The following is a 16,294-nucleotide window of genomic DNA, read 5'->3' as shown; positions in this document are numbered from 1 at the left end:
AATCTTGAATCGCTAATTAATCATTGCAATACCAGTTGGCTCATGCTGTCTTCGACTCTAACCATGCTCTATAAATTTAGAATGCTATAAGAACACTATCAAACGTGAACCCCATTTTTCAATCATTTGGAAAAAGTATTATATTATAGTTAGAGACCGCACCATTTTTAAAACTTTTTTTGCTGAAATTTTCGGTTTTCTGTCCAAACCTAATTATCTGTGATTTTGAATTTGTGTGACTGCCAATAACATTTGAATTAGGTGGTCTAAGATTACCCAATGCATACTTGCAACGGGCCGGGTCGGGCCGTGACGAGAACTTCCAAGGCCCGGCCCGGCTGAAAAATTAGAACTGAAAATTAGAACGAAAATTCGAATTTTTTTGAATTTTTTCCCAAAAATGTCGAATTTTTGACTATACTTCAGAATTCAATCGAAAGATAGTTATGCATCAAAAAATGGAAATTTTTAATGTAAAATTTCAGAAAATTTGGTAAAAAATAGGTTCCTTTTTTTGAAGCCGGGCCTTCGGGCGGGGCCAGGCCTTGAAAATTCTCTACCGGGCCGGGCCGTAAATTTGCAAGTATGACCCAATGCTACTCCAATCACGAATTGTGTTATTGGATAGAAAATGAGTCAAGAATTGTGATTAATGCCGTTACGCAACGTAATGAAAGAACAATAAGACAAAGAATATTTCAGTTTTGTGTAAAACAGAAAATTATACTTCTGATTCGAGACTGTCTTGAGACATGATGTGTTTTTTGTATTCACATTACATTCAATTGTGAATTTATCAAATCAATCGCTCCAACTGCTTTCCATTCCTTCGTTTCCTAGAATTCATTACTAATAATTCTTACTTTGCCAAGTAGCCATTCTAGTCAATTAAAGAGGGTTACCTAGAAAATAAGCAGCTGCGGAGTCTGCTGAAAAACAACAGAAAAATTGTACTGGATAAGGATAATGTTTCAATACTTTTGTTTATTCCAAAATAATTAAAGTTATTCATTAATCCAAGGCTAAGAGACAAAAAAATTTTGAGACAAAAAATTTTAAGATTGCGACCAGACTTTCCTGGAATACCTCCCTTTTACAGCATTTTGAAAACGGTGAAAAAATGTTTTCAGCGATCTCTACGTCGGTCTCTTTTTATGCAATTCATAGAGAATCACAAAAATGAATTGTTTTTAATACTATTAGAAAAAATACCAATTTTTTATCATTATAAAAAATGCCCAATTCGATCTCACTGGAGAATAGAGAAAAGCATTAATTCAAGTAAAGCTTGAAACAGAATTTGTCTAAATTTAAGAGATAATCTTTTCTTTTTTTCTGTTCCAACCTAGTTTCATGAGAAGAACCGGCCAAAAACAACACTTCCATATATCCTTCTTCAACATACTTGCAAAATATCGGCTCGGGCCGGTAAAGAAAGTTGCCGGCCCAGCCCGGCCCGGTCGTCCCGGAGTCAAAAAATGAGCACAATCTTTTCACAAAATTTTTCGAAATTTTTTGAAATTTTCATCAAAAATAGTCAAAAATCCTATGTACACTTGAGTTTTATCGATATGTAATAACATAGTCGAAAATTCGACTTATTTGCGAAAAAATCAAAAAAAATTTCAAAAAAATTCAAATTTTCAAATTTTTGTACTGTGACCCGGGCCGACCGGGCCGGGCCGGGCCGGTGAGAATTCTCAAATCGGCCCGGCCCGTTGCAAGTATGTTCTTCGATATCAACTCTTCTTTTTAGACTCTTCTTTTTCAGCTTTATTATTCAGAGCTCACAACTAATACATAGCTTCTATGCTGATTTCCTGCTTTATAAGTTCTATAAGACAAAATTAGTTTTTCAAAACTTGATACGAAGTGTAGCTTCGGACTTATTTTTTAGTTCTGTCCTTTTTTAACTGTAGTTTGTACTATCTGAATCATACTGACGTTACAGAAGTGGTCTGAAAGTGTGGCTCCATATACAAACATTGGAGATTTTTTTTTCAAATTTTGACACTTGTTTGAGTCGAGATGTTCTCCAGTTAGGAGTCATTGCTGTGAGCTCTCATTGTTATGTATCTGTATTTTTGGCTAGATAGTCATCCGTATCAATAGCGAGACAAAAGTTTAGTATCTCTGAAAATAAAATCTTGAAGCTGTATTTCTATAAACTAATTTTCATAATGGAACCTGCACATCAGGATTGAACCTTGTGAATTTTGAATTATTATATTTCTTGACAAGTGGAACCCTCTAAAGATTTCTTGCAGTTTCATGATGCCGTGTTAACAAAATAATCACACTGGTATCTAATTGAAATGATTTATAGTCCAAAACATTTATGAGAAAAGGTGACGTATATTTTATTAGTTTTAGCTACAGTACCGCCCAAAAGGTTATCAACTTTTGATTTTTCGACCATAACTTTCTTCTAATTGGTCGGATTGACCTGAAACTTTGGGAAAACATTTATTGTAGAGTTTTCGTTATATTTTGTTAACATTCTGGGTGAAAAAGTATGTTTCACAAGTTTTTTATAAAATTTTCGAAAATCACGAAAATTCGAGAAATCGCATATTTTTAGTTCCATGACCGGTGCATCCAAAATAGAGAGAATAATTAATGTTTATAATAGTTTTTTGATAGAAACTGTCTTGATCTTCATTTTTTGGCCATTGGACCACTACTCTTGACTTGTTACCCATGTCTCCCGGACTGTCAAAATTTAGTAGTACTAGTATATGGAGTTTTGAACTTCAAACATCTGTAAAACATATATTTTTTGAAGAAAACAGTATCGAAAGCTGCCAATTCAATTGGAAAAACGTGGAAAACATTTACGTAACACTCTAATCTCGATGGAATCCCTCAACAAATTTTTGGAGACCTCTAATTGTCAAATGGTGAATATCTGGTTTCGATGTCAGACTGGTTTTGGAGCGAAATTATACATTTATCCGAAACCTATGGGTTCATAACTAATGGAACTTGTTATTTGAACAATTGTGAATATTCTGAACCAAGTTTCGATACACAAATTTGTATTAATAGTATTGAGTCAGGCCCTTCAATCTTACTCTCACCTGTTCAAAAATTTCAAAATTGTACATTTTTGTCTTTACTCAAAAATCATTGTGTATTGATGCTATTTCTGATTATTCAAGTTAGAAAATGACCCAGATTTGTTTAAAAGTACTAGAAAGATTTCCTCTCACATTTTCTCATGTATTCATAAGAGAACGAAAAGATGCTGTCAGAACACGATCACGACGAAGTTTCTTTTCGATGTAACATCACCTTAGCAACTAAATTATTATTCAAAACTTGGTTCAGAATATTCACAATTGTTCAAATAACAAGTTCCATTAGTTATGAACCCATAGGTTTCGGATAAATGTATAATTTCGCTCCAAAACCAGTCTGACATCGAAACCAGATATTCACCATTTGACAATTAGAGGTCTCCAAAAATTTGTTGAGGGATTCCATCGAGATTAGAGTGTTACGTAAATGTTTTCCACGTTTTTCCAATTGAATTGGCAGCTTTCGATACTGTTTTCTTCAAAAAATATATGTTTTACAGATGTTTGAAGTTCAAAACTCCATATACTAGTACTACTAAATTTTGACAGTCCGGGAGACATGGGTAACAAGTCAAGAGTAGTGGTCCAATGGCCAAAAAATGAAGATCAAGACAGTTTCTATCAAAAAACTATTATAAACATTAATTATTCTCTCTATTTTGGATGCACCGGTCATGGAACTAAAAATATGCGATTTCTCGAATTTTCGTGATTTTCGAAAATTTTATAAAAAACTTGTGAAACATAATTTTTCACCCAGAATGTTAACAAAATATAACGAAAACTCTACAATAAATGTTTTCCCAAAGTTTCAGGTCAATCCGACCAATAAGAAGAAAGTTATGGTCGAAAAATCAAAAGTTGATAACCTTTTGGGCGGTACTGTAATTGGGAAATACCTACTTCTTTTTTCATTATCGAAAATGTAATCACCAATGTAATTTTTAGCGTTTCAGTGAAACCTAATACAATTTTCTCATTTTTGTATTTCGCTGTTCCATTCGGTCCTAACCAAAAAAATTACTTGTTTTCTACATAAATTTAAAACAAAATGGTGGAAAAAAGTTTCGACCACGGCAGGATTCGAACCTGCAATCTTCTGCTCCGTAGGCAGACGCGTTCTAAATTGCGCCACGCGGCCACACATTCGACGTCAATTGACATCGAATGGAAAGATACATAGTTCTTTTATTCTGTAGTTTGGAAAAAATGAAATAGAAAACGCGATTTTGCTCCCAATAATTAGTCATGCAATTGCAACAGAAAAAAACAGTATTTTAAACAGATTTTATTCTAGAAGATGATAAAACAAAGTCAATGGCTAGTCGATAAAAGTGAGCTGAAGGTACTGTTTCACTACAGCAGTTTAGAAGAGATTGCATTTTTTTTTTTCATTTTTAAGAGGCGTTGTCTGTAAGATGAGGATTCCTCTTGGCACAGTTGCAAAAAGTGGTTTCAATCCAAACTTTTTTTGCAGCATATGTACCCCTATGGTAGTGATTTACAAAAAATATGTCACCAGTCCCCTATGACGTCATCATAGGAAAATATGCCCAATAATTGACTTTTCACCCAAAAATTCATAAAAATTTCAATTTTTTAAATAACTTCAAGAAACTTCCGCAACATGTTAGGAGTGTTTTTGACTACACCTACACAAATTTTCAACCCCTCAGACACCCCAGAAACAGTTCAAGTGAATTTCACTTTCATGTTTTTCCAACTTTTCTCAAAAAATCCCTCTAGAAGTACTCAAATTTCAAATCGTATTCGTATTCTCCTCAAAAAGTTCTATTAGGTCCAATTAAAATCACCAAAAAACCATTGCACCATTTTGAGATTTTTTGATTTTTTCAAAAATCACATAGGAGTCCTTATGAAAAAAAAATTTTCACGAAAAATTCAAAGAAAAAATTTGTTCTGAAAATAATCAGAATATTGATAAAAGACTAAGAATAAACCAATTCCGAGATAATACACCTCAGAAATTGGTTTGAACCGATTTCGTTGTTTTCTTCATCGAAATTTTTTCCCATTTTTTGACGTTTTAGTCAATATTTTTTACTGAAGTACACAAATTTCAAGTAATGTACTTGATACTCGCTAAATTTAACAATTAATCAAAATAAGACAAATGAAAAACCATTGGACCATTTTGAGATTTTTCCATTTATTTCGAAAATCACATAAGGGTCCCCCCCATGGAACAAAATTTTTATCGAAAAAATATTTCAACATTATTTTGATTTAAAAACGTTCAAAACTCTTTTACTAAACGTCTTGTAATATTGCGTCAATGTTCTGAACGTTTTTGAATCAAAATAATGTTGAAATATTTTTTCGATAAAAATTTTGTTCCATGGGGGGGGACCCTTATGTGGTTTTCGAAATAAATGAAAATATCTCAAAATGGTCCAATGGTTTTTCATTTGTCTTATTTTGATTAATTGTTAAATTTAGCGAGTATCAAGTACATTACTTGAAATTTGTGTACTTCAGTACAAAATATTGACTAAAACGTCAAAAAATGGGAAAAAATTTCGATGAAGAAAACAACGAAATCGGTTCAAACCAATTTCTGAGGTGTATTATCTCGGAATTGGTTTATTCTTAGTCTTTTATCAATATTCTGATTATTTTCAGAACAAATTTTTTCTTTGAATTTTTCGTGAAAATTTTTTTTCATATTTTTTTCATAAGGTTATTTGAAAAATTGAAATTTTTATGAATTTTTGGGTGAAAAGTCAATTATTGGGCATATTTTCCCATGATGACGTCATAGGGGACTGGTGACATATTTTTTGTAAATCACTACCATAGGGGTACATATGCTGCAAAAAAAGTTTGGATTGAAACCACTTTTTGCAACTGTGCCAAGGCCCAACACAAACATTCTCACTCTTACAGATAGTGCCTCTTAACATAACATTATTTTTCCGTTTCTTTCATAGACAATTATCACACGAAACGGTACTTTTTCATTGTTCCTTGGGAATATTTATTGAATTTTTCTGTTCCATCGTAGTTTTTTTTAGTGTCGAGCTTTAATATCGATTAATTGAATCATTTATAAAATCTAGCAAATTCGATTTTGAAATTTGATTGAATAACATGAAATCTGCATCATTTATTGAAATTCACAGAATGGTGCTTACAGAAGGCTAATCAAATTTCAGATCTTTCGACTCTTAAATCATTGTAATGAAACAGTCATTTTTTGGCAAACAGTGTCCTGAATAAACACAATAAAATAACTTCATCTTACTTAAAAATCTTTCATTACTTAATCTTATTTCAAATTTTTTAATTTATGAAAACTTACGATGCTTAAGAAATGGGAAGTTCGAGACATATTTGAGACGAGAAACTTCGATATTGCGACAAACCTGAAACGTCGGATTAACAACAAACTGAAAAAAACAAAAATATAAACGCTGTGAAAGTGAAAATAATTGTGATATTACTGATACAAAGGGGTATCAAAAAGTAACGCGTATTTTTTTCTAGTTCAGCTTCTTCTATTTACAACTTGTCTGAATGAATTTTTTCCACAGCTCCATTTCCTCCACTTCTTGCATCAAAGGGAAATATATGTTTCGAATGTAGGCTGTGCTTGAAACAGAAAAGTTCCATTAGAAATTGAGTTGGATACGCATCCGACTTTTAAAATTAAAGATCTGCAAATATCCAGTGAATTATGTACATGTAATTGATTTTTATAATAGCTTTGTCCTGTTTCAGCATGCTTTTTTATTTGAATGGTTTCAAAACTGAGCAATAATATTCCAAAATTCGGATATACCTAATAGGTGCAATTCCACTAAGTGCATTTATTTTATTGTCGCACCACAACCAAATTTCAACTTTTCAAAAAATATTATATCTTTAAGATATGGAATTTCAAAACCTGAAATCCCTCGCATTTACAACATTTCGAAAACTGTACATAAATAGTTTAGTGATTTCTATGCCGGTTTCTTTTTATATGATCCATAGATAATCTCATAAATGAAAACTGTTTTTAATAGTTTTGATAAGTAATAAAAATGTTTCATTTCCGTTACTATAATTTCATTTCACTGGAGAAATAGAGAGAACATAAATTCAAGTAAAGCTTGAAACAGAATTTGCTAAAATTTAAGAGAGAATCTTTTCTATTTTCTTGTTTCAACCTAATTTCATCAGAAGAACCGGCCAAAAACAACACTCCCATTCTCAGTCGCACTATTCAGAGCTCACAACTAAGACATAGCTTCTATGCTGATTGTTTTTGCGATGTAGCAAATAAATTTAATGCTACTTTGGAATAAAAAACTGTCGAAACTGTAAAATAAAAAAGATTTAAAATTCTTCTTGGATTTTTTTTTACTTATCGAAAACTGGAAAAAGTGGAATTACACTTCTCCATATTAAAAAAAACTACAGTTTTGTCAGTGCAATTTATTCTAGGGCGTTCATGGTTGATTTCGTTTGAGAAAATGGTTTTTTTTTAAATTCAAATTGCAAAATTTGATACGGCAGACTTATTTTCTATTGCTGGCTCTTTTTGGCTGCAATTGGTACCATCTGAACCATACTGACGTTACGACAGGGATCTTAAAATTCGAATGCCGTCAAATAGAAATAGGCGCAATTCTTTTGTTCTGTATTTGCCAATTTGAAAATGGCCTTATCCAATCATCAGTCATGCATTTTCAAACAGAAAAACAGTATTAGAAACAGGTTTTGTTGAATATTTGTTGAATATTTTTGTTGAAAATTACATCAATTGAAACCATTTATTTCTTGATTTTCAGAAATGAACAAAGTCAATGGCTAGCGGATAAAAGTGAGGCAAAGGTACTGTTTCACTACTGCAGTTTAGAAGAGATTGAAATTTTTTTTTCATTTTCAATGGGGTCAGGATCGATTCTCATAATGAAGTCATCAGGATAGTGTTCAGGCGAAATGGGAAATAGAAGCGTTTTTTGAAAAATGAAATTAAAGAAATATAATCCCTCTGAATCTATATATAGAATTTCGAGATTAGGTTATGCGGGATTTGTGGTCTGTTCATGGGTATTTTGAAAACGTAAAAAATATGAAAAGATTTAGAATACTGTTTTACTAAGTTGATAAATTTGAATAGCAAAAAGCTTAACCGTTAAACGCGGTAATGTATGTATGTAGTTAGAAAAAAAAGTAAAAAAATTAAGTTTTTTCCCTTCTACGATTTTTTTCTATGTCAAAAGGGGCGGAGCCTAAAAAGCTCTACGGTTTTTTCATAAGATTGGCCGATGTGTTCCATGGGCAGTTCGAGAAATACTGATATTGTCTCTTAAACCTTTTTCATGAAACATTGGTTATAGTAGTTTCGTCTAGAAATTTCAGTGATGCCCACTGATTGACTTTTTCAAATACATAGTTGTACCTTGTTTAAGAAAAAAATACAAGAAGCCTATTCAATTCAAGGAAAATATGTTTCAAATAAATCATAATTTCGCAATCAAAGAGTTCAAGTACTCACGCTACAATATCCATACTCACGCCACAATTTGTTTGATGAATAAAACAGAACTGTTAATTAGTTAATTAGTATGTTTGCTTGTTTGAATTAAATGATGTTTATGAAATGGGTAGATAACATTCTCGTCTCTGCGGTCAAAAACTCGATCAGCCTACAATCAGTAAATATCTTGAAATATAGCATAAACGTTTCAATGTTGTTATGTGAAACATCTGGAAAAGATCTATTTGTACTCCGTTTCAAATTTGTCAATTAAACATCTTCATTGGGGAATCAAAGTTTGCCAAAAAAATCCAGGATTTGCCCACACGATTTTATTTTCTTTCTTAGCTTAACATTGTAGTCTTGACCGTAACTTCAGTTGTGAGGGACTGGATATTTAAAAAATCGAACCAGAAAACATTCTAAAACTTTGTCATGAGTAAAAGTTAGAAAACAGTAAAAGCGTTCTAGTACACTAAATTTTTCTGCTTCTTTCATTGACAATTACCATACGAAACGGTACTTTTTTCATTGTTCCTTGGGAATATTTATTTAATTTTCATGTTCCATCGTTGTTTTTAGTGACTAGCTCTTATTTCAATTAATCTGTGTATTTTCTTTTACCTAAAAATTCGATTTGGAAATTCATTTGAGTAACATGAAATTAGTGTTTCAGGATCATATTTTTTGTAATGAACCGATTGATAGACATTATCTACGCGATTTCAATCGTGTTTCTTAATATTGTACACGTGTTTCTCAAAGCTAATGATATTGAAGAAACTGCAAAAATATCTTGTTTCTGTTACGTTTTTTGTGGACTAGTACTGCACTCAGAAATTCAATTTACTGTTTCAGATTAATTAAAAAAAGTTCGATAAGTAAATTTTATCGATATTCCTTGCGCTGTCAAAATTTTAATAACATGGAGTAATGCGTGTAAAAACAAAACGGCTTATGATATTGTAACAACATTAATGTTAAAATTGGAAGGGGAAATTCTACATATGCATTATAACGCATTCTCTGTAAGACTCGAGCATCGTCATAGTACATAGGGGCCTAGAGTCTGTAAAGAAGTTAGGGTTTGCATTTTTATACAAACATGTACTACGGGTCTCTAGTAACCCATATACACATTATTGGCTCTCGGCTCCCGTATACGGTAGTACGGTAGGTGCTCAAAGGTGCAAAAATGAAATTTTTTCTATTATGTCGTACAAAGCTGATATTTTTACCATGTTTCATAGATGTAAAATGAAGTATTTACACAAAGTTTCAAAACATGGTTCACAAAATTCCCCGAGTTATAAGAAAAAAATTCCAATTTTTTAGTGTTTTTTCGATTAAATTGAACAAAACGTGTCATTTTTGAAATAACATGCCTGAGTATTTTTTTGTTCTAAATGAACCACTTGAAGTCCTTTTTGAAAAACAAGACCTCGCCCTATATCATCGATTCCCAACAGTCGAAAAGTGACAAAGTTAAAAACTAAAAAAATAGAATTTTTGAATTTTGAATTTTTCTTTTCAGAAATGAACAGCCCGTGTTTTGTTGAGTATTTTTTATATTGGCACTTTTAATTTTATTTACATTATCATACCAAAAAAGTACAATTTTTTGAAAAAAAGTTTTTTTGATGATTTTTTATGTGAAATTTTTTTTTTCAAAAAAGTATAAAACTGACTATTTTCTTGCAAAATAATTGTTTCAAACATCAGAAACTGTTGTTTTAACATTGTTTAGGTGTTCTTTATAACAACTACGAACAAGAGCAACTCGAATCAGAACGACCCCGATTCACAAAAAAATGTTGGAATTTTTTGACTCGTTTATTCGAAAAAAAGAACCAAATTTGAAGAAGGCATTTAAGATTCAAACATGTCGTTGTTTTTTATTGTTTAATTTGATTAATAGGGTTATGGAAATCACTATTTTCTCCACTGTTCTCATCATAGACCTTTTCCGAGTCATTGAATTTTTTCCATCTTAACCGATCGGTGCACCGAGCCTTCTGCCAAACAAAAAAGTGAACAAAAATGAAATACTAATTGGAAAATAATAAAACATTGTGTATAATAGAAATAACAAAGAAACACTTTTAATATTACACTTCCCAATCACACAGAGCAGTTGTGATTTGGGGTCGTTCTGATTCGAGTTGCTCTTATTCGAAGTTGTTATAAAAAACACCTAAACGATGTTAAAACAACAGTTTCTGATGTTTAAAACAAGTATGTTTCAAAAGAAAGATCAGTTTTATACTTTTTTGAAAAAAAAAATTTTCACATAAAAAATCCGTAAAATTTTATTTTTTCAAAAATTGTAATTTTTTGGTATGATAATGTAGAGAAAAATAAAAAGTGTCAATACAGAAAATACTCAACAAAACACGGGCTGTTCATTTCTGAAAAGAAAAATTCAAAATTCAAAAATTCGATTTTTTTAGTTTTCAACTTTGTCACTTTTCGACTGTTGGGAATCGATGATATAGGGTGATTTCTTGTTTTTTAAAAAGAACTTTGAGTGGTTCATTTAAAACAAAAAAATCCTCAGACATGTTATTTCAAAAATGGCACTTTTTTTACAATTTAATCCAAAAATACTTAAAAAATTGTTGATTTTATCTTACAACTCGAGAAATTTTTTGAACCATGTTTCGAAACTTTGTGTAAATACTTTATTTTACATCTATACAATATGGTAAAAATTTCAGCTTTCTACGACATAATGGAAAAAATTTCATTTTTGCACCTTTGAGCACCTACCGTACTACCGTACCCGGGAGCCGAGAGCCAATAATGTGTATATGGGTTACTAGAGACCCATAGTACACATTAATATAAAAATCTGTCCCTAGGGCACAAGTTGCTCGAGTCTTACAGAGAACGCGTTATATATGACTTTCATGATAAGCTAGCACTAATTGAAACAATTATATACGGATACTGTTTCAATACTTTTGTTTATTTCAGAATAATTAACGTGATTAATCCTAGGCAGATTGGGACAAAAGATTTTTTTTTGATACAAAGTGGTTTGAAAATGTGCAAAAGCAGTGCTTATTTATTCTTGTTGATGTTCGGGACGGTTTCATCCATTTCCTTTTAAATTGACCCCTTTCCGTTCATCGTTTCCAAGATCTCATAACTAATTACTTCTATTTCGACAAGTACTTGTTTCTGTATGAATTTCAAATGTGTTATTTGGTTGATAATGATTGGTTTGGGGGATTGGTTTGTCTGAAGAAGTCTAGTCTGAAAAGAAAAAGTCAACTCTGCTATCTTATATCTAGTTTTTGAATCTGTATCAATCTAAAACACAAGCAGATAAATTGCCTTTAAAAATGTCTCCAGCCGAGAGATTCGTAGGAAAATTCTCTAATGATATCTGAGAAACAGTTTTGGTTTTTTATCATCATAAAAAATTGATCAAACATCTGAACGAGGTATAATTAAGGCGAAGAAGCTATCGGAACTTGGATATTTGTGTTTTGAATCTGTCTTATTAACATTGAAACAAGACAGTCATATCCCCTAGTTACTGCAATGTTGAATCAAAAACAAATTGTTTTATTGAATAAAATGAATGAGTCAAGGGTTGAAAAGAAGAGGAAAAAAAGTACCCGCAATAGTCTTGTGACAATACAACGAATATTTGAGCTATTTTTAAAACGGAAATCTTTATTTCTGATACAAGTTTGTTTCAAAAAATGACATGAATTCATTTTCTGTTTGTTCAATGAATATCTATGCTTCCGTTCACCCCAATTCATGGAATTCATTAATAATATTTTTTATTTCTAGTAGTTATTCTAGTCTATGTCAAACGTGAACAGCTGTGGAGTCTGCTGATAAAAACAGAAAAATATTGGATTAGCACTTGAGCTATGCACACAGAATGTCTACCTAAAATTAGATATTTGATAATGTTTCAAAACTTTATTTTATCACTGCAACATAAAAGTTCTTCAATTTATTTCTCCATCACCCTTTTATCCCGTTTTCATCCTCCATTAGAGGAGCCCCTATAATGTAGGTGCATTGTCAAAAAGAGAAATGCGCACAGAATATTCTAAAACGGTAACCAAAACTGAAACGGTATCCAAACCATAACCAAATTAAATATTGGATAATGTTTCAAAACTTTAATTTATCGCTGTAACATAAAAGTTTTTCAATTAATTTCTACACGCACGTTTTCAGGAATCTGCCAAGCGATGTGCATCTCAGTCCTCGCCACCAATCGCCTCTCCGCTATCATATTCCCAAATCGACATCATCATGTAACCTTTTTTCTCAATTCTTCACTCTAGTTACATATTTCTAGATCTGGAGTCCCCAACGTCTCCGAATAGCATACGCGATTCAATTTCTACCGGGAATGATGGCTGGTATGGCAACGCTATTCGATAAGACTCAACTTTATAGGAATTCGAAAAATGGAGTGATTCCTAAGTTTAGGAAGTGAGATTTTTAGAAAATAATAGAAAAAAAGAACATTCATTTTTTTAGTGAAGCCCTGGTCACCTACTTCTTCCTGATCGCTGGCGCATTCTTGACTGTAGTTTGTATATATCTGATATTTGCATATTGTTATCTATTATTTGTTTTAGAAAGGAACACCAAAATGATAGTGAGTTAAAAAAATTATTGATTTTACTGGAACCCTGTTATTGTTTCAGAAAAACTCGGCATTCCAAAAATCCAGGAATCAAATCAAAAAGAAGGAGATGAAATTATTCATTATGAGTAGTATTACAGGTTAGTTTTAGTTTTTCCTACTATTTCAAAATTCACATATTTTCTGTATAATTCTAAACATCTCGATTATATTTGTTTCCAGTCGCCATCCAAATCGCTGCTTTATGCCTATTCGTTTCTTATGCCACTTCGATTCTTGTCATTTCACTGGACAAGTTTTATTTGCTGTATAATGCAATAAGGTAAGAAAATTTTTTAAAAAAGCTTTGATCAAAATAGCAACAAGAACCTAAAACTCTAATCTTTAACAAAATTCCAAAAACTGTAAAAATATATTTTCAGTGATCTCTACGCTGGAATCAACCCATATCTTTTATGGATATTCTCAGATTCTCTCCGAAAGTATATATTGATTCGAATTGGATTCAGAAAGAAGAAAAAGGGACCAAGTTCTTCAGTTCTCACTGTAGTTGTACATTGAATATTACTGGGTTTTTTGGAAAGAAATAAACGGTTTTAACACCATTTCTTATTACGAAAATGGATTTGGTCTAGTTCTGATAAGTTTTCTTGAAATAACAATCTCTTAATAACATTTCTGTTTAACTCAACTCAGAAAAACTTGGAGAAACATCTCACGAATGCTACGATTGCAACAGTTGTTCGCTATCAAAATATGCATACAGATCTAGTGCACGGTCTACCATAGAATTTCGAAAATCTATCGGTCTCGAATCGTTTCTCGAATGCTTCTCAAATTTATGTATGTGAACTTCGTAGCATCCCTGAAAATTTTTTATCTTCTGCTTTACCCTTTATTTTTATATTTTTGTGATCTACCACCTACTTTATGCTCAGTTACGAGGTGTCGAAGATTTATCGACCCCGTTTTTTCAGTTTTGTGTGACAACGATAGTGATGGATATTTGTGAGTTTTTCATTTTTCTTCGGCAGCACCTCGCCAATCGTTAGTGATCTGACTTCAACGTGTTTAAAGTTTATCTGAAACTGTGTTAAACATTCCAAGGACTCTTCTGAACAACTACCTGGGCGCTATGTTTCCAAAAAGGGGGATGGGGAACTCGTATATATTTATTTCTCGCTGCACATACGTATTTATATTTTGCGTGGACTTCTGGTGAGTCACTTTTATTAAAAAGTGGCTGAAAATGAGTTTTATGTCGGGGGTCTTCAACTAATTAGTTAGAGTTCTGATTTTCTATATGAAAATTTTGAATCTGTACCGATTTGTACTTTGTAACAAAGGTATTTTTTTATAAGAAAAAACATTCCTGCCAAAAATAAACAAAGACGAATTAATGGCATGTGTCCGTGGAAAGATTCCTTTGTGATGTTTGAGAAACAGTTGTGGTTTGTTTAAAAAATTGGTCAAACATCTTTAAAGGGTATAATTATCGGCGAAGATGTTGTCTGGACCTAGAATTCTGTAATTGAAACAGTGATCAGAGATTACTCGGAGCTACGTCAATAGTGCTTCAATACTAAATGTGTTATTGGATAAAATATGAGTCAAGAATTGTGATCAGATATAGTTAGACAACTCCATGAAACTACAATAAGAGGAAGAATATCTCAGTTTTGTGTAAAACTGAAATATATATTTCTGCTTCAAAACTGTTTTAAAAAAACGAAACAGTTTTGTTGTTAGTATAATTTCTAGTATTTGTGCTTTTTAAATTGGCCGAATCAATCACTGCCACTGTTTCTATTTCCCCCGTTTTCTGGAATTCATTACTAATCATTCTTACTTTGACAAGTAGAAATTCTAGTCTATGTCAAATGTAAACAGCTGCGGAGCCTGTTAAAAAACACAGAAAAATTGGACTATCACTTGAACTATGCGCAAAGAATGTTATAAAACGGTTTACCTACTCATGATAAAATTTAACATTGGATAATATTTCAAAACTTTAGTTTATCACTATTACATAAAATTTCTTCAATATCTTTTCCATTGTATTGGAGTCTACCAAGTATTGTACAAACATTTAACTTGACAAGCTGAAGTGTAGATGAAACAGAAAAAAGTAGGAAAATCTTGAATCGCTAATTAATTATTGCAATACCAGTTGGCTCATGCTGTCTCCGATTCTAACCATGTTCTAAAAATTTAGAATGCTGTAAAAACACTAACAAACGTGAACCCCATTTTTCAATCATTTGGGAAACCGGAAAAAGTATTATATGGTAGTTAGAGACCGCACTATTTTTTAAACCTATTTTTGCTGAAATTTTCGGTTTTCTGTCCAACCCTAATTATCTGTGATTTTGAATCTGTCTGAATGCCAATAACATTGGAATTAGGTGGTCTAAGATCACCCAATGCTACTCCAATTACAAATTGTGTTATTGGATAAAAACATAAGTCAATAATTGTGATTAATCCCGTTACACAACGTAATGAAAGAACAATAAGACGAAGAATATTTCAGTTTTGTGTAAAACAGAAAATTATACTTCTGATTCGAGACTGTCTTGAGACATGATGTGTTTTTTGTATTCACATTACATTCAATTGTGAATTTATCAAATCAATCGGTCTGCTTTCCATTCCTTCGTTTCCTAGAATTCATTACTAATAATTTTTTGACAAGCAGTCATTCTAGTCTATTAAAGGGGGGCTACCTTGAAAATAAGCAGCTGCGGTGTCTGCTGAAAAACAACTGAAAATTGGATGAGCCCTTGAACTATGCACCCAAAATCTTTTAGGAGATCTTTTCTAGTTATAACTTGCATGATAACATAGCTCTAACCAAAAAACTATACTAGATAAGGATAATGTTTCAATACTTTTGTTTATTCCAAAATAATTAAAGTTATTCATTGATCCAAGGTTAGAGTCAAAAAAAATTTTGAGACAAAAAAATGTTAAAATTGTGAGCACACCACACTTTCCTGGAATACCTCCCATTTACAACATTTTGAAAACGGTTGAAAAATGTTTTCAGTGATCTCTACGCCGGTCTCAATTTATACAACCCATAGATAATCACAAAAATGA

At 31.9% G+C, this 16,294-nt stretch overlaps 1 protein-coding gene across 1 annotated transcript; it reads left to right on the top strand.

Annotated features, from left to right (window-relative positions):
• Nucleotides 1-12,788: 12,788 nt before the first annotated feature.
• Nucleotides 12,789-13,753, top strand: GCK72_012198 (uncharacterized protein; the record flags this gene model as incomplete). The annotated part of the gene is made up of 6 exons (XM_053728912.1): nucleotides 12,789-12,854; nucleotides 12,899-13,035; nucleotides 13,084-13,204; nucleotides 13,254-13,332; nucleotides 13,415-13,514; nucleotides 13,615-13,753. 6 exons carry the CDS (start codon nucleotides 12,789-12,791, stop codon nucleotides 13,751-13,753), a joined length of 642 nt encoding a protein of 213 aa, XP_053583684.1.
• Nucleotides 13,754-16,294: the final 2,541 nt, after the last annotated feature.

The sequence above is a fragment of the Caenorhabditis remanei genome, chromosome IV (genome assembly GCF_010183535.1).
Source record: "Caenorhabditis remanei strain PX506 chromosome IV, whole genome shotgun sequence".
In the NCBI taxonomy this organism is placed as follows: Eukaryota; Metazoa; Nematoda; class Chromadorea; order Rhabditida; family Rhabditidae; genus Caenorhabditis; species Caenorhabditis remanei.
Note: the sequence above shows the minus strand (reverse complement) of the source record. Positions and strands in the feature narration are given on the sequence as shown.